Source organism: Camelus bactrianus, chromosome 8 (genome assembly GCF_048773025.1).
Source record: "Camelus bactrianus isolate YW-2024 breed Bactrian camel chromosome 8, ASM4877302v1, whole genome shotgun sequence".
NCBI lineage: Eukaryota > Metazoa > Chordata > Mammalia > Artiodactyla > Camelidae > Camelus > Camelus bactrianus.
Window position 1 is genome coordinate 26,284,372 of NC_133546.1, and position 24,846 is coordinate 26,309,217.

The 24,846-nt window shown below is 37.6% G+C and overlaps 1 protein-coding gene across 1 annotated transcript in view; it reads left to right on the plus strand.

Moving 5' to 3' along the window:
* The window catches only part of SGK1 (serum/glucocorticoid regulated kinase 1), a 106,012-nt gene that overhangs the window by 53,891 nt on the left and 27,275 nt on the right, over positions 1–24,846 (plus strand). The window contains exon 3 of the mRNA XM_010965602.3: positions 23,093–23,168. Coding sequence (XP_010963904.1) covers positions 23,093–23,168 — 76 coding nt within the window. The remainder of the gene's footprint in view (positions 1–23,092; positions 23,169–24,846) is intronic.

Consider the following 24,846-nt stretch of genomic DNA (forward strand, 5'->3'; position numbering starts at 1 on the left):
AGTGTTTACTGATGGGCCAGGCAGTAGTAGTAAGTCATGCAGTGCTTCCAGGAAATGGGAAAATACTGACAAGTAACCAGGCAGTTCTAATAGACTGTGATGCGTGCTACCATCGGGGAAGGGAGAGACTGCGCATAATAGGGTCCCATAGCCCACTATTGGTGGGGGTGGGGGCAGTCAATGAAGGTTCACCAGAATAGAAATCTAAATTTAAAAATAAGGGATGAGTAAATTAGACAGGTAGGGAAAGGTGGGAAAGAGAAACCCAGGCAGATGGGACAAACAACCCAGAGCCTGGAGCACCGAAGTGACATAGTAAATTCGGAGCAAGGGAAAGGAAGCTAAACCTGGACACAAAGAGGTCAGATCATTAAGGCTTTTTACAAGGCATTTTAAATAATGTACAACTATCCTCAAGAAACAAAGATCCATTTAAATGTTTCAATCACAGCAGTTTTATCATTGGGCATAAAGAATGGATAGGAGAAAGTCAAATTCCAGAAATTCTTCCACTGGAGATTTATGGCTTTGGATTAAGGTTTATGGCTCTGACTCTGTTGAGGCTAAATATGCTTGAGATTTAATACAATAAGCCTGATTCTTGTTTTGCAAAGAAAAACAAGGAGTCCAGATTTAGAAAAGGGTAACATTAACCAAATTACTAAAAATGCCCTCATTATCAAAATGGGGAAGGTGAGTATAGCTCAGTGGCAAAACACATGCTTAGCATGTACAAGGTCCTGGGTCCAATCCCCAGTGCCTCCATTAAAAAATAATAATAATTTTTTTTAGTGGAAAGATGGGGGAAAGGAAGAAAAAGGGGAGTCTGAAACCATGAACAAAATTTGTCATTTGCCAAGCTTGTCATTATTTAGTGACTGAGGAGAAAAGGTGAAATTAAGATGTGGGAGAATTGAGAAGTTTCAAAGAGGATGGTAGTTGGAGGGATGGGGGGACAAGGAGGAAGAGAGGAGACACAAATGAGCACAGGCTCTTCACCATCTTGTGTTTGACTTGAGGAATCTAGTGGAGTCTTGCAGAGGCAGCACTCACGTGGAGCGGAGTCAGGGAGTCCTCTCTGTTGGGATTGATTGTACATGAGTAAGCAAAAAGCTGAAAAGGCCAAGGAGAGCAGATGTCTGGAAAATGCTTCTGCACACACGTCATCTGTCTTTGTATGGGAAGACGACGCTACTGACCTTGTACCAATGTTGAGTGTCAGCCCCAGTATTAAAGACTGGATTTGTACCGATCTGTTTCTGTCCTCTTGCCTAATCTCATGGAAGACACATAGAACAAATTTTCTGTAGACTTGGAGGGTTAACCTGGATGACCTTCCCTGGACTTAAACAAGGGGCCTTGGTCCTTTAGCACAATAATCAGCTACACTAATCAGACCCATGGTTGGCAATATATACAAGGAAAAGAAAAATCACAGAATTTGAAGAAGTGGGTTTTTTTCTTAAGTCATTTTTAGCCACCAACGAATACAAAAGTTGCAATTTTCTTCATAATTGAAATCATAACAGCTGTGAGAACTCGGCTGTTTATCAAACTGTAAGGAGAAGTCATAAGGCTTTATTTCATGGATTAAGTCTAAAAGCTGTATGTACTTTCATGAAGTCTATAATGGATTTGTAATGGTTCTTATAGTTGATAATATTTATTTCGACAAGCCAGAAATACCAAGTACAAAAGATGTTTAAAGCAAAAATGGCATGGACTATTTCACAAACACACAGGCTGAAATTATCTATAATTGCAGTGAATGACATAAATTGTATGACATAAAGTTGGCTCTGGCTTTCATTTTCATGGTAAGGACAGCTTGTAAATCAGTGACGTGACTCATGGGTCTCAGAGATGGCGCATCAGTCCAGCACCTGCTTTCCCAATCAGTCAAGTCGCGTTCTTACCCAAACACAAATAACCGTGGTATGATTAACCTCAGCCCCCAAAATTAATCTTTCAGTATTGAAAGGCTGTGCAAGTTTAAGCTTATAGGGTTCATTTCCTCCTCGTTGTGTATACCATGAACTTCATTCATTAAAGACAGTGTAATTTCTTTCTGCAGAGCATCTCAGTGGTGAATGCCATTTTGGGTTCTGTGTTTGTGGCTTTGTGTGGGCCACACGTAGGTAAATTTTACAAAAGGCCACAGCAGATGTGGCTGTGAACTGAGGCCATGTGACAAGCAGCAGCATGTCACCCTCACCTCACTTTGGGGAAATCCAAGCTTGGCAGTTGCCACACAGGATGTCTCATCAAAAGGGGGGACTTTCCCCTCTGCTCTGCAACACATTACTTCCTTCCCCTTCCTCAACTCTGTGGTACAAAAATAGTCTCAAAACAGTTAACGATTTTCCCTACAGTCATGAGTGAATGTACTGGTGGTGGGGGGGTGGGGGGATGAGGGAATGAGAGGTGAGTGTTCAAGTGCTGGGGGAAAGGAGAGGCAGTGAAAAAAAGATCCCCCAAACACTCTGGTCAGCCCACCATATCTCCGAGGGGGCTACTTGATAGTAACTAATATCAAAAAAAAAAAAAAAAAATCTTTGGCCCACATATGAACCAAGCATGGTTTTGGTGTTAGATCTTAGTTCAAAGCCCAGCACTGACCCTTACCAGCTGTAACTTGGAGTTTCCCCATCTATAAAGTAGATAATCATACAAACTAAACAGGGTTGCTGGAAGGTTTCCAAGAGAGAATGCAGAGACATTTATTTCATTTCTCTCTGCTTCCATTCTCCTCCAAACCCACCCTGGTTTCCCAGGCCTAAAAGAAATCAAACAGGTCTGCACAATGAGAATTACATGGTGACTGAACAATGTGTCATGTGCCCGATCGGCAGTCAACTACTTCTCTTTACTTTGTGATCTGTATCCATAGGATGCTACACTTATTACTCATAAGCCTGTGTCCTATGTCTTTTTGTTTAGCAAAAGGAGAATTAAAAGAGGAAGTAGAGGTTGCAAAACAGGTACATTAGTCAATGAGCTTATGTTAGTGTAACTTTTGTAAAACAAGTGAGCTTTTTACTCATCAACGTATTTTGTCAACGTTATTTCTAGTCTCATTTCCAAACTCCTTGAACTAAACCAGTGGGAAAACTGGAGGAAAGATCTTTTGAGTTTGCCTTTCTCTAGGGCAAAATTTTTAGTATTTCATCCTGAATTCTGAAGGTTAGATCCCGCCTGAACTCCTATTATGGACAAAACCACACAGATTGTTTGCTCAACCCACACTGTGACCTGAAATGTTATCACAGAAAAATAATTCCACTGACATTTTTTCCCCATTGAACCACAGTCACCTCTGGCAGGTCAGATTCTCTGTATAATCTCGAGATCATCTTTAGCAGGTATGTCTTTACCTTTAATTCTAGGAGATATTTGCCACCTGAGAGACTAAATTATTAGGACCTAAAATATAAGTAAAACACGACTCCTAGAGTTTTTTGTTGTTGTTCAGAGTTTTCTCAAACTCAATTTTATTATTTTAAACTTTAATCTCATCAAAACTTAATTTTTCTTTGCCTGTAAGGAAAAATGCAATCAAGTTTTTAAAACATAAATAATAATTATCTACATATTGATGAACAACATTTTAAGCTTTCTGAGAACAAAGCCACGCAGTATAATTCCTCTGTGCAGGATGAGTGAATGATATAGATTAGAAAACCACTAGCAATTTAACTTCTTCAATGATTGTACTTTAAAATTGTAAATTAGAATAAAAATAACAAGACCATAACTTGGTATATAATGAATTGCCCCAATTATACTTTTATAATTTACTTTTAATTTACCTCCATGCAGGCAATTTAGAAATAAAACTTAATCATTAGTATATTAAAGATGGCATATATTCTTTATTATCCTCATATTAATCTATTATGTTTTTAATTTTTTTATTGAGGTATAGTTGATTTACAATATTGTGTTAGTTTCTGGTGTACAGCAAAGTGATTTAGTTATACATACATATGTATATGTATAGACTCTTTTTCATATTCTTTTCCATTATGTTTTATTACAAGATATTGAATATAGTTCCCTGTGCTGTACAGTAGGATGTTGTTGCTTATCTATTTTATATGTAGTAGTTTGTATCTGCTAATCCCAAAATTCTAATTTACCCCTCCCTCCCCTCCTTTCCCCTTTGGTAACCATTGGTTTGTTCTCTATGTCTTCCTATGTCAGAAGATACAACATGTATTAAAAAGGGTTTGTTGGCCAACTGTGTTTTGGAAAAGCCCAGCTGGATTTCTCAGCACCTCCATTTGGGCAATAAGCTCTGTGCATCCCCAAGAGGGAAGAGCCTAAACATTACCCGGATACACTGGACCAAAAATCTCCTATAAAGAAACATCGTTAGGAAAAGGCTGCCTTGGTTGAGATTTGGCTTTCTGCCGACGATGCCACAGCTTCTCCCACAGCCTCAAACAGAAATGGCCTCTTCTCCAGCCTCCCCTGCCTGGAGGCCAAGAGCTGGGCGGGCACTCTCTTCCGTAGCCTCCGAGAACTTCACCATGTTGACTCAAACACAGCCTTTATTGCCATCATCTGCTAACCTCCAAGACACTGCTTCCTATTCTTTAATCACTTTGGTGGCTGATGTATTAATTTTCTTCTTGACTCTTTCACAAACAATCATTCTGGGCAAATTCAATATTCACTCACCTGATTCAGCTAATAATAACAATAGTAGTAGTGACAGTGATAACTAATATGTTATTTTTGAATGTCTGCTGTGCATCCATAAGTATCTTTCACACTTGGCATGCATTATCTCGTTTCACCTCCACAAGCGCGATAAGAAAGAGCCATCATCACTTCCAATTTACTGATGAGGATAATAACATTATTTAACAAGTGCAAGGATGTACAGGATATTGAGGGGCAGAACCAGGGTTCAGAGCCATATTTAGCTGATCCACAATATCTTTCCTGCCTTATAGCTATTCAGACTCTGTCCTCCTACCTCTGTACCTCCACACCACATCAGCCTGTGGGCACGGCTGTTTGTTGACTCTTATGATTATCCTAAATGACTTCTCCAAGTCTTTATACTCTGAAGTTTCCTTTCGACCTTTCACCACTGTACATCCCCTTCTCCTGCATCAAGCCCTCCAGTCATGTCCCTTGTACCAATGCTGTCACTGCAGAGACCCCCCTCCTTATCTGTTGAAGCAGCACATCCTCTCTTCATCTACTGGAGATTCTTATAGTGTGTTTAATGTCGGGAGGACCTAACAAGCTGAGCATAGTTGGTAGATAGTTTAGAGCAAAGATGACACCGGCTTAATTTGCTGGCCAGATCTATCATCATTTGAGAGGTCATCTTTGAGTGCACCCTTCTTCCCCAGCGATCTGGAGCCATCAGGCAACTGCTCTCCCAGCAGCACCTTCACATGTTGGCTGTCATTCCTCGTTCCTCAGTGGTCCTTTCTCTCTATGCCCGGCATGTATTCTATAAAATCACAAACTGATGGGATGTTAAGATTAGAAGAGGCCATAAAATTCCTAGAGCCCAACCCCTTCATTTTACAGATAAAGAACAGAGGCCTGAAGAAGGCCATAAACTGACATTATCAAAAGAAATTGCAGAAAGATTAGATAAAAGTAACCAAATCTGCTGATGCCCTTTCAAAAGGGATTTATTTCACAAATGTATCTCTATCTCTTTCTTATCTGCCACACTGTCATGGTTTTAGATCCACGTCTATTAATGAACCCCCTGTGCACATCTATTTCTCTTGCTCACTTGCTGGTTGAGAAGCTTGTGTGTTACCAGAGGGCAGGAGGACCAACAGCTTTTCACAGCAGCGCAAGGAGGCTCTTTCTGTTGGGTGGGACGCTTAATGCAGATTTTGTTTGCACCAGATGGCTGTCCCCCAAAGGCCCCAAAGCTCCTGGGATCATTAGGATTCCAGATGTGCTTGCTACCATCAATCTGGGGTGATGTGACCACAGCTCTCTTCTTGCCAATTATGTTCTCAGTTGTTAGACTCTATTCAGATATGTTGTTTGGCATGCTCCTAATATTTTTGGTAATTTTCACTTTCAATTTTGACCCTCAAAAGAGGCATTATGCAGTATTTAAAGACATTTAGAGTTTAGGTAGTTTAATGTGGTAGTGTGATCTAGAAACGTGTTAGTGAGCATCTGAGAAAATCTAATTCCCAGGTCCCACAGTTCCAAGGCGTCTCCTTTCTTAATACATCAAACTTGTTCTGAATTCAATTATACTCTTTCCATTTTGCAAAATAACTCATCTTGTGTGTTCGTCAGTGGGATATTCTTTGATATTAGGGAAAAAAAATTTTTACTTTAATGTTCTCCAGATTGAAGATTCTTATTAAGGCTGGTCTGCCTTGTTTCCCAGTTGTGCTAATTAAAAGTACTAATTATTTCCATGCTAGTATCTCAGGAGCATCTTTTGATGCATGAAAGATTTTGAGGGAATTAAAAAGACAACTGACTGACTTTGGGAATCATGTGAGAGAACTGATATTCTTTAGTCTCAATTAAAAAAAATAGTTTTCATGTCAGTTCATTTGACTTTCATTCTTACTTCTTTGGTTTTAGGTCTGTTCTGGATTTCTGCCATGTGGGAAGTAGTTGCCAGAATCCCCTTTCTTTATATAGCGGTTAGTCTATAGCTTCACTCCTGAAGCTAATAGGCTTCTCAAATGCAGTTTTCATATCTAATTCTTGTCATTTATGAAGGAGTAAAAACAGGTTTCCAAGGTCCTTCTTGCACCTAAATTCATTGATTCTCTAAGACCTTATGGTCAATTTCCTAATTTTTAAATCCAACCCATTTGCTATTCTCCTGAAAAATAATCCAGGTGTGCTTAGGCAGGAAGTCAGTTATTTACTTTTCTATACAAAAAAAGTGGGAGAATGGAAGAAAGATTATCTTTCCAGCTGGAAGGCAATCCTTTCCCAAAGATACAGACAATTCCTTTCAATTTTTTTCTAGCTTCCAGAACAATTATACTCTAAATAAAGAATTACTAAGACACATAAACTGAGGGAGCCTTCATATGGGGAGTAAGATTTCTATTCACACATTTACTGACACAAAATTTTGTGAGCTATGTGAATTATCTAAGTATAGTATTCTCAATGGCAAGTTTATTCTATTTTAGATCCTCTGGGATTGCAAACATGTAACTTATTTACTCCCTTCAGTAGACCTTTGCTTTAGAGAAGAGAATATTTTGGTGACAAGCTACCCCAGTGGAGTCAGACTATGCAATAGGACATAAAAAAAGCAAAGCAAGCAGGAAACAAAATAGTTTTTTTTTAAGTCTATTTAAAAAGTAAGTATATATATAACTGGATTTGAGTTTATTTTATAAAAATAAGGCCAATGAAAATGAATTCTACAAGTGGAATGCATTCACTCAACAATGAATTTACTTGATAAATAACAGTGCCACTGTTGGAGATGCTCGCTGTGGGTGCTTTGTTGTTTAACTGTAATGTTGGTGGGAGGCACAGGGACACTGAAAAAAGCAGCAGTGGCTTCTACCTGAATCCCATTAGCACTTGGGAGTTAATATCCTCCTGATTTTTGAAAAAGAAGAGAATTGGAACTCAAAAGGTAGCAAATTATTCCATCCTGCAATTAGTGTAATTATCTCGAAAACCTTTAACATTCAATACTTAGAATAAGGCTATTTTGGGTATTTGAGTTGCTGGCAAGCTACCCTAAAACAGTCATTTCTTAATGATTTTTCAAAAATCACTTATCTAAGGCTATTGACAGAAACAACGAACTCCAGGGATGAAGCGAAGAATCTATTATAAGAAGAGAAAGTACCCCGTAGTATGTGAGGTGTTGGAACTGAGTCATACATAAATTTTTCTTAATTTCTTCACTTTCAAATTCTAGTTCCTGGAATAACTCCTTCATAACTGACTCACAATCTATTTTGGGACAAACCTGCCAGTACTACAACCCTTTCACTGTACATTACAATTCACACAGAAAAGTCAGAGGCTGTTGGAATAATCAGATAACGCTGACTAAGGAGCCTCACATACATGTGGCCCTGTGTTAACACTGAGCACACAACCTCCCAGGCAAGGCTGACCTGAATTCTCTATATTCTGAAGATCTGTTTCCTAATGCTGTGTCTGGAAAAATGATTTGGTTAGAAATACCTAGGTCATAATTTAGGTGAAACACTTGATCTTGTACTTTATTTAAAATAGCTATTTTTCCTACTTCTTTCCCATCAAAACCCTTCTGAACCTTTAATAACAAATGTTATTATTTTAAAGTAATCCCTTTTCTGTTTTCCAAAAAGGGCATGGAGCTACATTTTCATCTTCATCTTAGTTGCTTTCTCCCCTTTTGTTTACCATGTCCAGCTAAATTGGTTTTAGGGTTTACAGTAACTCCCTGACTTTCAGAAAATTCTCTTCAGCCACCTGAATCTGAGGCCCAGAAGGGACGTTAGGACATTCCCTCACCTTCAGGAAGAGCCACCCAAAGAAGATACCACACAATGATTATTTTTCATGGTTCTGGAGAAGACTGCACAATCCCAACCTGCATCGCATTTCAATATAGAACTATTCTTATTCTGTCTAACCAAGCCTTCATACTTCATAGCCAGCCTGTTTTCTCTTGCTTCATAAGTAATGCAGATAGCCCACCATTGTTTTATAAAAAGTTCTCCATACACTCAAAGAATGTAGTCAATTGCAATCTGGACTTCTCTTCAAGAGAATGAATAACAGTCCTGTTTACCTCTCCTCATGGGTCTTATTTTCCAATGCTTGAATCATCTTGCTGTCTTCATGATTACCTTCTGAATAATTTCCAAGTTTTCCAATCGAGTCTTCAGGCCTGGACTCCGGGAGTTCATCTTCCAGAACAATATTAAGTTGAGATCATCTAACTGCTCCTTCACATCATATCCTCATTCTACATTTATTTACTTTTATATCAGTCTTTCTGAATGTCTTCTTAAAAAAATAATTTTTTTTAATTTAGATTTAAATTTTTTTATTCTTTTATTTTTTTTGAAGTGTAGTCAATTTAGAATGTTAGTTTTAGGTGTACAGCAAAGTGGTTCAGTTACACATACACATACATATATATTTCCAGTTTCTTTTCCATGACATCTCATTATAAGAAATTGAATGTAGTTCCTTGTGCTATACAGCAAATTCTTGTTATTTATCTATTTTATATATAGTAATGTGTATCTGTTACACATTAAACTCCTAATCTAGATTTGTTTTTAATGCAACTGATTGGTTTCAGGTAAGGGTGTCTATATAAGAGTAAACATTTTAATGCAACACTGATGACATACATAAAATTTCTCTAAGAAACATCCATAGATATTATAACTATGGCTAAAATGGCTTTATGGTTTCTCTATTTAAGTTTTGTTTCTAATATTTTTCCTCTATTTAATCTTGGATGATTTTCCAGTTCTGTGTTTTTCCAGCAAGTTTCTGGCCAGAAAAAAAAAAAAAATGAGAAACTAGCTGTATGATACTACTACAATAAATAGGCCAATTTAGTTTGGCATCAGTGTGATTATGAACAAATTTAGAGCCTTTAGGAATGTTTTGGGCTATTTCTGCATGAATTATATTTGAATCCCAGGTTTATTGTTTTCCTTTTTTGGAAAGCAGGCTGAAAATGATTATAGCAGATGCAAGCACTCAATTTGTAGTTCATTAATTTCATGAATCCCTCTGAAATTTTGGGCCTTCAGAAATGGTAACCTTGACTGGCATATTCAGTATGGGTCTTTGGGAAGTTCAGTAACATCTTGCCTCAGCATGTGGATTTTCATTTATCTTGGGAGAGAACCAGGTCCATGGGGAAAGCAGGCAATGGAAATAATGACTGAGGCTCTAGGGCTTAAAGGAAAATCTTCCTTCCCCATTCCCCCTTTTCCCAATGACACAAAATAGTCCTGTCAGGAATTAGTGCTAGAGAGCCCCATCTTTGCACAAGTCCAGAGAAACTTGAGAGCACCAGATTAGAACAGAAGACTGGGGGTGGTGTACATGTGCATTCATGCTCATCACTAATTCTGTGCTTATACCTCAAAATCGTATCATTTGTTTATTGATCGTTTTTATAGTAACATTTTGAATCAGGGACTTTTCTAATCATTAGGATATTCATCCTTACAATCCATTTCCTAGATATGGACAGAGCAGTTCTGTTTGCATTAAGATAGGTAGGTAGGTAGGTAGGTAGGTAGATAGATAGATAGATAGATAGATTGATTGATTGATTGATTTATAGATACAGATGGTAGATAATTTTTAAATTATGAAGAAAATATAAAATATTATTAAAAATCAAAGAAATAAGAGACAAAAGAAAAGCATCCATAATCTCACTAGCGTAAAACAACAAACATTTCTTCATGCATTGATTCGTCTGTCCTTCTATACACAATTGAAGTACAATTTTATATTGTGATGTCTTTTATGTAACATAATGTGGCAACATTTCTCTATATAAAAACACTTCAGAGGCACCATGTGAATAGTGGCTATGTCTTTACTCAATCATTTCCCCATTAAATATTAGGTTGCTTCCAGTGTTTTGTAACTATGAACAGTATTAAGACAGCTTTGTGCCTATAGATTTATGAATTGTTTATTGAGGATAAATGACCTAAAATTAAGTAAATGGAATCAAAGTATTGAGGATCTTAAAGCTCTTTATATATAATCACTTTCAGAAAATGTTTAAAAATTAAAATACAATGAACAACCTGTAAGAATACCAGTTTTACTATACCTTTGCTAGGATTGAATATTGCCATTTAAAAATTTAATTCTATCTATTATTACGAGTATAACCTTCTTTTCAAACATGAGTATTCTAACCAAATACCACTATTGCTAACTTCATCTTTTTACCTGGGGAAGAGTCAAATATCTATTTTTTAAAATATGTAGGTAGGTGACGGCTCAGTGTTAGAATGCTTGCTTAGCAAGCATGAGGTCCAGGATTCAATGCCCAGTACCTTCATTTAAAAAAAAAAATTTAATAAATAAAATATATGGGCAGGCATTTTCCACTTAGGTTTCCAATGAGTAGCTTGAATTATTTGAGGAACATGGTAATTAACCAGTGCATGGTCTTCAGTTATAATCTACCTGAGTATCCTTGAGGCAGACTTTCCATAACACCGAGGACTAAAGTCTAACTTAGCTCAAGGAGAGTTATATAAACCGTTGTGTTCTGAGAAGCCGTCCTGCAGCCTTACTCAGCAGCTATACTGCAAGGTCAGGTCCTGTTAATTATCACATCAAACTCTTATGCCCTGAACTAAATGCCCTTTTGCGTACATATAGACTTTTTAGTGGCTAACATTGGGCAGCAAGGTTTTGATAAAAGAAATGTTTGAGTTCAGGAAAGAAATCACAGAGATTCTAAGCAAGCCTTTTTCTTTTCTTTTTACCTGATTTCCCCATTTCTGACCCTGAGGCCTCATTCTTGCTCTTTTCTACAGAAAGCAAAGTTCAGAGATGTTTGTGTGAGCATGCACGCACACACACACAGAGGAAATCATTGCAGATAGAGATTCGTGCACGTATGCGTGGGCATTTTCTGTATAGCTCTATGAGAAATCATGGGTGGTGATTATGGGACTGGAGATAGACAATCAGGAATAATCTTTCTCCTTAATATTCAACTTAGTTAAATGATTATAAATCAATAAAAAATGTTAAAAAAAATCAACTTAGTTAAAAAAATGGATAACTTCCATGAATGTTCAGAAAAGATATTCTTCCATCTCCTTTTAAAAAAACTAAGCACATGTGACCAATATTAATGGAGTTGGCACTTTTGTGATTATAGAGCAAATGAAACAGGATGGAGTGACTTTAGCAGATGTTGAAGTAATAGACTGTTCAGATTCAGTTTCTATTATGCACTTGAATACTGCAAGTTTACTCTTGTTAGGTTAAAATACTCAGTGGAAAGAGTAAGGGAGGTTTGGGGACCAAGTCGAGATAAGTAACAAGCACAGCATACGTGAGACAAAGCCTTGCCATAAGTCTACCCCTGAGTATCTGTCTTCTGCAGCCCCAGTGATTTATAACCTGCAGCCACAGCAGGTACGAGACCAGAATTGTCATTCTCTTTGTAAACAGTTTTTGTAACTCCCCATGGGAGAAAATGAAGTAACGTAAGCAATCACCTACCCCTGTTTGCCTAGAACACACTTCTGTTTCGAGCAGAACTGAATAGGAAGATATGTATAAAAACAAAACCATGGTTTATCATTTATTTATACGCCAAGTCTTTATTGATTGACTGCTAAGGTTGATGCCAGTCTGCTACCATGCTAAGACACTGGAAATTGGTGAATAATTCAGAACACTGTCCCTTTTCTACAGAATGCTGGTCTAGGAATAATTACAAATAATAAGCAATAGAAAGACTTTGTTTTATTCAGGAAGTATATATTTTTTGTGCCTTTTTTGCTTTCTCCTTCCTCCTTCTTTTATTTCTATTTCCTTGAAATGGAGAATTTTCCTTAATTTTTTACCTTTAGTTTCTGAAAAGGTATCTTATTTAATCATCTTCATTTCCTCACAACAAACTAACAGTTGAAACAGTAATATATTTTACACCATCTGGGAAGAAAGTGAATACCAATGCTATCAAGAATGAATTCCACTTGCTCTTGTCTTTCAAATGAGTTTAAAAAAAAAAGGTAGATATAAGCTCTAAAGTTCAAAAGAGTAAACTCCAGATAAAATTTTCAAATAAGATTTTATTAATATCCTCACATATAATAGTTATATTCTAAGTCATTTGACTTCAAGTGTGATTGTATCGGGAGGCACTATAGTGTAGCAATTAAACACCAGGGCTTACTAGCTACATTTACCATTTCCAAGGTACCTCAGTTTCCTCATCTGTAAAATGGGGATCATGATAATAATACCTTTCTCTTAGGAACATGGTGAGCATAAAGTGAGTTAGTTAATGTGAAGCACGTAGAACAATATGTGTTTCCTCCTTGGTTTAAGAGTAGTCCTTTGCTGCAGCTTATTTATTGCCTTACAAGTGTTTCCAGCAATGCCTGCTGCTCTTCTGGCCTGGATGAGTGATGATCCCCTTGCTTCGGTCCTTAGGTATCTCTCAGGCATCACTATGGGACCAGGGACTAAGGAGGCAGTTGTAGGGAGGGTGAGTGTTAACTCTTCAAGACTGCCACCAAGTAGGGAGGGGGTGGGAACAGGCACCTAAAAACATTACGAAGGTTTCCTACAAGGTTGCCCTCTCCTTTCTTATTTTATTCTGCCTTTGCTTGTTTGTTGTAAACCTTCAACTCTTTTCCAGAGTTGTAAAAAATTTAGTTCTGATGATTTTTGCTTGCTTTTTGATGTTTCTGTCAGGGCACAGCAAGTTGGAGTTGCCTCCTCTGCCTTTTGCTGATGTCACCTCCCTGGATAAGACTGTAAAGGCTAACTTGTCCACACTTCCTTTGTCCCCAAAAGGGGACAAGAGTCCCCAGAGATTCGTTCTAAGGATTCACTGAGTAATAAAAATAATTAATGTGTCTGGCCCATTATAAACACTCTATAAAAATATTTTTAGTAATTATTATGCTGAAATAGAGTGTGACTTGAAATGCTTGATATTCTAAGTCTCAGAAAATTTCCATACTGGATTGCAGTGGCATTTTTTTTCCTTTTTAAGACAGCTAAGGGTGGCACTATTCCCTCCTCGGTAGCCATCTCTTGCCTTTAAGTCTCTGGAATGTCTATGTGATCCTTGGCCAAACTCTGGATCCAGAATTCTATTTCATAAATATTATAGGATCTCTAAAAGGAATGATAAAATGCAAACTCCGTTCACTTAAGGATTTTCTAGAGCCCACTGAGAAGTAAATAGAAAAGAAAACATAGAAAGAAAAGGCCAAAGTAAAACTGGGTATGGAAAATACCTGCAGAGGAAAACAACTAATGCAGGATCTTCTTGGAACTTGCACAGACTCACATGGTTATTCTGCTTACTTCCCAGAAGTCAGGAGCTCAAGTGATCTGGCTGGGATCAGACCCTGCACCTCTTAAAATTGAAATTTAGTATTAAGGAAAACTCTCCACTTCTCCACATGTTATATAGATGTTTTTCATTCTCTGGACATTCTCCCACTTATTTCTCCATGAGCCTAATGACTTACCCACTGAAAACCAAAGAGCTGTTGGATAAAGAATCATTGTCAAGATGGATGATTAACTTGGCTAACTGCTAGCAAAGTTTCACAATGAAAACCTTCCATCCCTGCCATACGAACCTTTGTAAAAGATGCATTCATGGTGGTTTTTCTTATGCAAAAAATGCATTTCGTAATTGTCAGGTATTGTTTTTAACATGTGTTTCATATCAGATACAAGAAAGGTCAGATGACGCTTAAAAAAAAAAATGTTGGCCAGACTGGCTGTGAGTGAGTCTTCCAGCACATCTGGGAACCTCTGTAAAAAATTAACTCAACATTCTCAACTCTTGGGATGGCCAGATTATTAACTGTTTTTGCAGAAGCACTCTGCAAGCCAAAGCATATAAGAAGTATTTTTAGACCTGTAGACCATTAAATACTGTACGGCTAGCCTGCTGCAAAAGAAAAACAGCAGGTATTTAAATGGAGATGTCTAGTTCCATTCACAGAGGGAAAAATAAACCATACATTTGTTGGCAATGGCATTTGACAATTTAGACTCTATGGCTAAAGTGTTATTGGAAGATTGAGTATCAGACGTTTTTTATTAAAAGAAAATTGAACATTAAGAGTTATAGCACATAGCAAATTATAATCACATTGGCCTTGAATCTGACATAGCTTCTGTGCAGAGAAGCAGTAGAAATATTTCTCCTAGAACCCTACACAAAATCCAGATCCAGATTTCTGGTTTTTTTCCCCCTCCTGTCAAATACCTTTTTGGAGGTAAGTTCAAGGAGAAGAATACTAAGAAATATATTGTCATTGGCAGTTCGAGATAGTCAAGGCATTTCTCTTTTCCCCATAAAGCTTAGGAGTGTGATGTTTGTTCATCGATTATCTTAGGCCTGGGAATCATTCTTTATATTACCTTTAGATAGTACAGTAACCTTGAAATTGCCACATTTAGTTTCTACCCTGTACCCAGTGGATAAATACCATTTAATCCATATTACTTCTGTTTGAGAGAAGTTGGTTTAAGCATGTTAGAGATTCTTGGGGAGTTTAAAAATAAACTAACACCCCAGTCCCCTCTCTTCGTGCACGGCGTCCTGGCATTGGTACTTATTTTTTAAGTTCCTCATTGCAATGTGTAGCCATGATTGAAAACCACTGGAAAGCAATGAGAGTTATGCAGATAACCGAGCAAAGAAAGTGCCAGTCTGCACGCTCAGCAAGCACAACGCCTGTAAAGATGTCTTTTTATTTTCACTGATATTACTTGCACACAGATAACTCAATTAACAGAGCAAGCTTTTTGTATCAAAAGATTCTATTTCTCCCAGCCTCTTCTAAGTCATGATACTCCTGTTAACACATATGATTTCATGGCCATGAATAATAATAACTCTTACAAATTATTGAGCCCTAGAGGATTAACTTCTAACCCTAACAACTCTAACTTTGCCATTTTTTCCAATAAGGGGACTTAGGTGAAGGGAGATCGTGTAATTGCCCAGGGTCACATGCAGAGCCAAGTGTGGGGCTGCCATATTTTGTTCCAGGTCTGTCTGACTCCAGAGCCCAAGCTCCTAACAGGTGTATAATTCTTTCTATGTAAATGATTTAAAGTAAGTGGTAAATGCAAGGATGCTTCTCTTAATCACAATGGATGGATTATAAACAAAATAAATAACTTCTGTCTCTCCATGTGACCTTCTGTGAGTCACTCTACCTCCTTCTGAATCCATTTTCCCATCTATTAAATAAGGGGCTGAGCTAAGTCATCTGTTAAATCCATTCTACCCGCAAAATACTTTTATTCAGTGACATATTCACTTTGGCCACTTTCACATCTTTTGAGTTCTACCAAATCAATGGCATAGTCAATAAACATGCATTGATTTCCTTTTCTGAGCCAGGAACAATCTACAAACACCATGGCCCGAAATAATTTTTACTTAAGAATTTAATTATGTGATTTGGTATAAAATACATAAAAGTTTGACCTGGATTCCAGTCAAACCAATTCCATGTGCCTACTTTGTGCTTTAGTTTATACATGCAGATGTGTGATTGTTGATTCTGGCAATATCATTGAAAGAATATGAAAGAAGGTGGACTCCCTTAAAGCACCTAAAATGACCTCATATGGCCCCACTCCCTACTCGTGTCACCCTGTTTATTGTCTCCACAGTGCTCATTTCAATCACCAGCATTAGAAAATAATTTCCATGAAGGCAGTGACACATCCGTCTGGTTCCCATCCACATTGTGGCTCCTAGCACTGTACCTACTAAATAATGTCATCCACAAGTATTGAATTAAATGTATCATAGAATTAATTTCAAAATTGAGGATAGATCCAAGTCTTAAGAAACCAGTATCAGTTCTCATCTGGCATCTTGAAATATAACTGTGGAGACTTGAACTTTAGCCCTCAATCAGTCACTAACTTAAGCTACACTTCCCTCTAGACTTCAGTTTCCTCGTCCATAAAGCAAAGAAGATCTCTTCCAGCTCCCCTAATCTCTGATCCTCTGAACTCTACTACTGGTGTAGAATACAGAAAACATCTGATTTAATAGAGGTTTAACCTGGATATCTTGACCTTGTGAAACTGAAACCCTTGCTGGGCCAAGTAGGAAACATAAATAAGCAAAGTGGGTTGGGTGGTAAATTGCCTTAAGCAATTCATAGTCACAAGGGCCAAATTGAAAAATATCAGACCCCAACAAGAATGCAAATGAAATAAAGCCACAAAAGGAAGAGCAGTTGTCTACTTGCTTGGAATCACAATCTATTCAGGGGCCAAGAATAGTCCCTATGCTCCATATTATATGGATGTAATTAATGTTAAGCAACTGAAGGAGGATAAATCATTGGCTAGCAGAGACTGAAATGATAAGATTTGTGATCTCTGATGAGATTCCTTGATAATCTCTTGATCAGACTCCTGCTGTCCCCATCCAAACTCTATATGAGGCTGGAGTTTAGTGATATGAAATGAGTGAAACAGTGTGGGTAGATTCTCATCCTGTCCTGTATAAGGTAGAGGATTGTAGCCCAGAGGTGAAGACGAGAGAAACTCACCTGCCACGACTATCTAAGTGAAGCCTCACCACTAGGCACCCAGAGGGGATATGATCTGGGTAGCTCAGAGATGGAGTCAGCCCTCCTAGGAGGCCTGAAGACCCAGCACATGAACAGGGGCCCATGTGTGCTCTGTGAGCCAGCCATGCTGGCTTAAGCACAGTGCAGAGTGATGGACAGCTGTGACCCCAAATGACCATCCTCTTGGTCACTAAGTTCCAAAGCTCTGAAGTATTTCAGACTCCTCCATCTTCCCTCATTTTCAGCCATTCATCAAATCTCCCCAAGTCATCCCAGCTGCCCTTCACATCCATCCCTTCCTTTCCATTTTCACAGTCCCCATGCTCATTCTGCTCTCATCAACTACCCTCTGATGGTACAGCAGCCTCCAAATCTCCTCGGTTTTGGTTTTTGAGGACTCTGGCCTCTCACACAAACTGCCAAGGCTCTTGAATTCCCTCAGAGTGAAGGACTTATTAACATTCAAAGCCTTCTACTATCTGGGTTATAGTTTTCAATCATTTCTCCCAGGAGCCTTCTAGTCCCATGAAATTGTTCACCCAATGGTTGCTTAAACATACCTTGTTAAGTTTTGCTCCCACACCCTTGTTTGTTTTCTCCTGCCCAATTTGGATACTTTTCTACTGCCTGCCCACCAGTCCAAATGTTTTTTGTATTTTGAAAACCTGTCAAATCCTCCCTCCTCTTTGAAACCTTGCTCCACAGTTTTACCCACACTATTGCTTCCTCCTTTAAACCCTGACCAAACTGCATAGCTGTACACATTCTTCACTTTGGGTTTGGAGGTGCTTAATATCAGGTTTCACTTGGCTTTGTGAATGTCTAAGTTCTGTTCCAAAATCAGAATATAAAGTCCAAGCAATCAATACGTTTCCTCTGTGTTCTTATAACAATCTTGGATTTAAACAAATGCTTAATAAATACATTTGGATGTAATAAACCCATCCAAGAGAAAAAAGTCAAGGAAGGCCTTTCTTCCTTCCAGATACACAGAACTGAATTCAAAATTAATGTTTGCAGGATGGTTTTACACCCTGTGATAGTGTCCAAGGGGCATTTCTAAAACTTTACAAAAGCAGCTTGAGGAGGAAAATTTCATTTCTCTAGATATGAAGTGTCCTTGCTTACTTTTGAATATCATGTAACTTGAGATGCAAAAGAATCAACTCCCCTGGCTAACAAGAGACAAGCATTTTGAGAATTTCTGTTGTACTTTAGGAAGAACTAATGACTATAGCATACTGCTAAAGTGATTTATAAAAAGTCATAAGTAAGTTGTTATGAATAAGTGAAAAATAAACCAAAGAGAAATTCATATATTCTGATTTATTTTCCTATATCATCATCACAGACTTTTTTTTTCAATTTTTAGATTATTTATATATATTTGTATGTTATTTTGGATCAATGTTTTAAAATCAGGGTGAGATGGAATGGAGAAAGATGATCATAACTCTTTTCTTTTTAGCAATCCTACAAATATTCCAACTTGCCATTAATTGGATACATTTTGTGTAGCTAAGACATTGGCTCATTTCTCACATCAGCAGAACTTTTAATGTCCAGGTTCATTCCCCAGAGCTTGTCCAAAATTTCTAAACACCTAACATATCTCCCTAAATGTGATATTCTAATACCACATCCTGTCCCATAATGTTAAAATCCTTCTATCCTCATTCAAATACCCCTGTCTTTCTAATGCTCTAATGTTATAGTAACTTATGAAAGTCTTAGATTTCAAAACTATAAGGATTAAGCATTTGGCAATGACCTAGAGATGATCCTCTCCCCTTCACCTTCACACTCAACACTTTAAGTCCTCTCAAGCAAGGAGATTTTCCCTCATTCCCTCCAGGGATGCACTGGAAATAAGTTGAAAAATTATAACACTCTATTAGAAAAATAATTTTATAAGATGACATCCCCACCTAAAAAAAACCAAAAACCTATAGGGATTTAAATAAGTGAAGATCAGTTCCTTTGACATTGTAGAGCTCACAAGTTTAAAGGCTCTATTTCCTAATCATCAGCTCCAAATTGCTCTGCATGCAAAATAATCCAAGTACTTATTCTGTTTTTCAGAACGTGCTTGCTGTCATTTATTAAATAAATACTTTAATAACCTTCATTGAACTTTAATAAATCCAGCTGTTGTTGAAATTGTTAGTTGTGAAAATGGCATATGGTTATGCAAAAAAAAATGACATCAGTTAAAAACACATTCTAAAGAAATTACAGATGAAATATCATGATGTCTGGTGTTTACTTTAAAATTTTCCAGCCTAAAAAAGGGGGGATGGATGAAATGAGACTGGCAAAATGTTAATAATTGTTAAAGCTGGATAATAGGTACACAGGTTTATTCTACTGTTTACATTTGTGTCTGCTTGGAATTTTCTCTAATAAAATGTTTAAAAACTTTACACTGTTGTTCTGCTGTTCTTACATCATCACCTTTTCACTTTGCCCCAATCAGACTTCCAGAGTGTACACCCTCTGGTATATCTTTTCCCAGGGAAAGAAGGAAAGAACCACAGAGCCCACTGTGGATGTATCACAACTTCAGCCACAAGGGTCTTGTGAAGACTCAGTTAAGACTGACATCCAATACAGAATTTTAGGTGGGGAAGGTGGAAGGATAAATTGGAAGTTTGGGATTTGCAGATACTAATTACTGTATATAAAATAGGTAAACAACAAGGTCCTACTGTATAGAACAGGGACTATATTCAGTATCTCATAATGATATAATGAAAAAGAATACAAAAAGGAATATGTATATAACTGAAACTCTATGCTGCACACTAGAAATTAACATAGCACAGTAACTTGACTAAACTTCAATAAAAAATAAATAAATATTTTTTTAAAAGATAAAATTTGGAAGAAAAATATTTTTTTCTCATTTCTGTGAAGTACCTCAAACTATGCAAGTGAGTTTTAGGGCACTGCTTACAAACAGTTGCAATATGTATAATTATTAAGGAATTTGGGTAAACGTGTGTTAAAATACACTCTACAAGCTCTAGAGATAACTTGCCGTAGGTACTTTGGGAATCATGAAAACTAGCATGTTCTACTTGCATGGCAACAACACAGAGAGCAAGAAGGAATTCTTGATGACTGAATTTAACAAGAGCAATGTAGAAGATGTCTCAAACAAATAGTGATACAGAATTATTCATAAGTAAATGAGATCTGAAAGAATGATGCTTGTTTGGCACAAACACCACAAAAACACAAGGTAATTAGAGCTTAACGCAGGAAGAACTGTTCATACATGACCATTTTCCCAAATGGGTCTACAGTTATAAAATCAATTAGGATTTTTTGGAATAAAAAAGTATTAAATAATGGTTAAGTAGCAGAGCATTCTTTATTGCCACAATATGTTAGATTTATAGGTTCTTGGAAACATTGTAATTACTCACATCTGGAAATAACACTTGTGTAGTTCTTCCCGACTTATTCTTCAAAACCAGTTCCTTACTTCAGTGGCTAATATCTGGATCCTGGCCTGGGAGCCCCCAGGGAGTTAGCTCACACATCAGATAAAATGTCTTCTAGGGGAGAGTGATCTCAGTAAAGAGACTTAAAACCATTTCATGAGGCACGTGGAAGGAAAGAAGGCCAGCTCATCTGGGAATGGAAGGCTAAGGTGAGACATAATTGCTACTTTCAAATATTTTAGGTATTATTTTATCAACGAAAGAGTAGAGCTCTTCCACATAATTCAGGGACGAGCTAGAACTAGTGAGGAAACTTTCAAGGATCCAGATTTCAGTTCAACTTACAAAGACCTTTCTGACAATTGGAGGTAAGACTTTAATGGAATAGGTAATTCCTTTGAAGGAACTTCTCCTGAGGCCGCTTAGTAAAGTTTGGGGGATGTTTTTGTTTTGCTGCTCAAAATGTTATCCACAGATTGGTGCTGGTCTACACATTCATTCTTTTTTCCCTTGAGATTTATATTTGAATGATTTTTTAACAATAATTTTACTCTAAAATTATGTTTCCTATCAATTAAAGGCATATTATATTACCAGAAAATTCTATTAAAATGTAAACCACTTATAGATTTATGTATCAAATATTTTATGTGTTTATCTGACATACTAACAGGCATAGGGTGATGACATATTCCTAGACATTTCTGTGTGTGGGAAGGGTAGGAACACTTAACATGAAATCTGCCCTCTTACAGAATACTGAATTGTGCAATATTGTAATGTTAACTACAGGCACAATGTTGTTTAGCAGATCTCTGGAACTTAATCTTCTTGCATAACTAAAATTTTATTTTTTATATAATTTTTACAGTTCTTTTTTTTTAATTATTATTATTATTATTATTATTTAATAGAGATACTGGAGATTGAACACAAGACCTGAAGCATGCTAAACATGCATTATAGCACTGAGCTTTACCCAGTCCTCCAACTAAAACTTCATACTCACCATATAGTAACTCCTCATGTCCCCCTCTTCCAGCTCCTGACAACCACCATTCTACTTTCTGCTTTTATGTGTTTTGCTACTTTAGATACCACTTATAAGTAGTCTCAGGCAGTCTCTTTGTTCTTCTGTGTCTGGCTTGTTTCACGTAGCATAACATCCTCGAGTTTCATCCATGTTGTTGCATATGGCAGGATTTCCTTCTTTTTTAAGGCAGAATAATATTTCATTGTCTATATATACAACATTTTCTTTATCCATTCATCTGTCCATAAGCATTTAGGTTGTTTCTACCTGTTGGTGAATTGAATAACACTGCAGTAAACATGGGGGTGCAGATAACCCTATGAGATTCTGATTTTCACACATTCTCTGAAGCTAGTTCACAACAAGAGAAAGAGCTTGTGCCAGATTATAAACTGACACACTGCATCAATAAAGACTTGCTGTGGAAAGAAAATGCCAACAGGACTAGACAATGTACTTAGTGACAAACCTGAGTACTTTGACTATCACTGCAATAGAAGGAATTTATCCACCAAATAGTAAATCCTAGAGACTTTTCACAGTAATCAAATATCACACTACAATGTATATAAATGGAACATCCTTTTTAACACTAAGACTTACACTTCCCTGATTGAAAATATGTTTGAAAGCCACACATCACAGTCATATAAAATTGAAAAAAAAAAAGGATTACTGTTCTCTGGAATTTATTGTTAGGAATCTATTAGTTGGATGTGCCCTAGGCCAAGTCTTCAGGTTGAATAAATAACGCATATTGCATATATGCATAGACTTCTATTTATAAATATAGATTCTGCTATAATTATAAATGAGAATTCATTTTAAAGTACACCTTATGTGTTTTCCCAAGTACATATACTACAAGTTCTATCTCTGTATTGTAGAAGTCCCAAATGCTTTTTATGTGATGAATATTCTTACACTAATATGTTTGCTAATCATGCAGGGCCCATGCAACCAGCTGTGCAGTTTGCATCCTGCAAAAAGCATGGGATAAAGGAGCAGGTAGAGGCTGAACTCCATCCCCCTGCGCTTACCCAGCCATGAGCCCTGGTAGTGAGATCGCATCAGGCCTTGGGTCACCAATCAGCCGTTTGTCCGGGATGGAAGGGTTTCCCAGGATAAATGCCTTTCAGTGCCAGAGCCAGTATAGTCCTGGACAAACCAGGATGGCTAGTCGCCGTAATCAGGGCACAGATGTGCCGTCTGTGCTAGCCTCAGCTTCGGAAGCTTGCCTGTAGAACAGTAAGCTTGAAACAATGGAAACGGTAAAGCCATCCTCACATCGTTTCTTTTCTCCTTATGTTTTCAAGGTGAAAGAGCCAAGTAACCATGCCAACATCCTGACCAAGCCTGACCCAAGAACCTTCTGGACTAATGATGATTCAGGTATTATTGGAGAAATACACTCTGGCCCTGTGATGTACAGGAAGCATTCTGCAGTAAAGTCCTGCACCAAGGCCAGGTTTGGGGGAAATTTTTGGTTTTGCTTGTTTGTTTCTTTATACCTAGTTCCACACTTGAATATACTTCATAATCACTTTTTTAATAATACAAGTTCCCTTAGTTTCTCTCCTGTTTCAGTATCTTAAGTACATATGCCATCAGGTGCAGCTTGATGAATTGTGAAGTATATTCAAGTGTTGGAAGAACAAAGCAATGAGTCTCCTTCCTGGAGGGAGAGACAGAGGAATAGGATACGGTGGGCAAATACACTGGTCCAAGTCTCTCTTCCAGGGGAAGAAAAGGATTAAAAAACCTAAGGTGAGTCGTATTCAGAATCCTGGGTGGAGGGCAGGTGTGACTTGTGCCATCATCCCGGAGTATAAATCTAATCAGATCAGAGGGATGCCCCTTTTGGAGATCAGAGAATATGCTTCACGTTGTATAATTAAACATGACACTCAGATCAAGGATAGGGTAAGCTCTGCTAGGAAATGGAAGACATCTTTTCATTCTTTTTCACATACACATTGAGCCATGAGGCCTCATTACATGAAGTAAAGACACTAGAGATGAGAAGGGAAGGTTAAACAAAAGAGCAAAATAATTAAGAGAATGATACCAGAGCTTTCACCTTCTCTGATTAAATAGGGTCTAATTAAATGGAGAACAGTGGTGATAGCTAATATTTGTATTAGGCCTCATGGTTTTACAGGGTGTGTTCACAAAAATCCAGCTTAGTGTTTGGGCCACACCTGTGACATGGGAGGGGCAGCCCATCCTCACTGTCCCCGTGGGAGAGATGAGATCAGACGCTGAAGGAGGTGACCTGACATCCAAAGCTCACGACCAGAGGACACCAGGGCTGGGAGGAAGACAGAGAGCCTGCGCGCTCAGGTCTGTATCACTCTTCCTCGGAGGAAGAAGCTCTCCTTTGAGAAGCAGCATGAGCTAAATTGGTGCTTTAAACTTTTCTTCATAAAAGAGAGAGGCTGTGCCTATTAGCAGAAGCGGGAGGGATTGAAGAGGAGAGTGAAAAACACTCGACTGCCTTTTGTTCAAAGTCCAGGCTTATGGTCTAAACGTATTATCAATTTCATCTGTCAAAAAAAAAACTGTTCTGTCTTGTTTTATGTCTTTCGAAGAAAGATGAAGTAACACGAAAGTGAACTGGACTATTTACGCCGTCACTGTGGTCCCTGAGTAGTACAACCACAAAACGAACAAGTGTCCACTGGCTAATACTGCCATTAAGACCTACAGGGCGTATGCTGTGAAGAAGTTATGTAGAACCAGACATTACAATTCAAAAATAAATGATCCTTATATCTGAAATTATATTATTTGAAGGTAGACTTAAACTGGAAAGTTTAAGATTCGTTGTGTAAATCTTAGAGTAATCGAAAAATAAAACAAGCAGTATAGCTAATAAACACCCCCCTCAAAAAAAAAAAATTCTTAAAGTTCTGTAAGGAGAATGGAATGAGAGGGAAGTCTGTACAGGCCAGGTCCAGAAAATGACGCTCAGGTACTTCTTGGAGCTGGAGAAATTATGGTACAAGACAAGCGAACACAGAACATGTACAGAAATAGTAACAGGAAAGCTTCAGATCTACTCATCTTA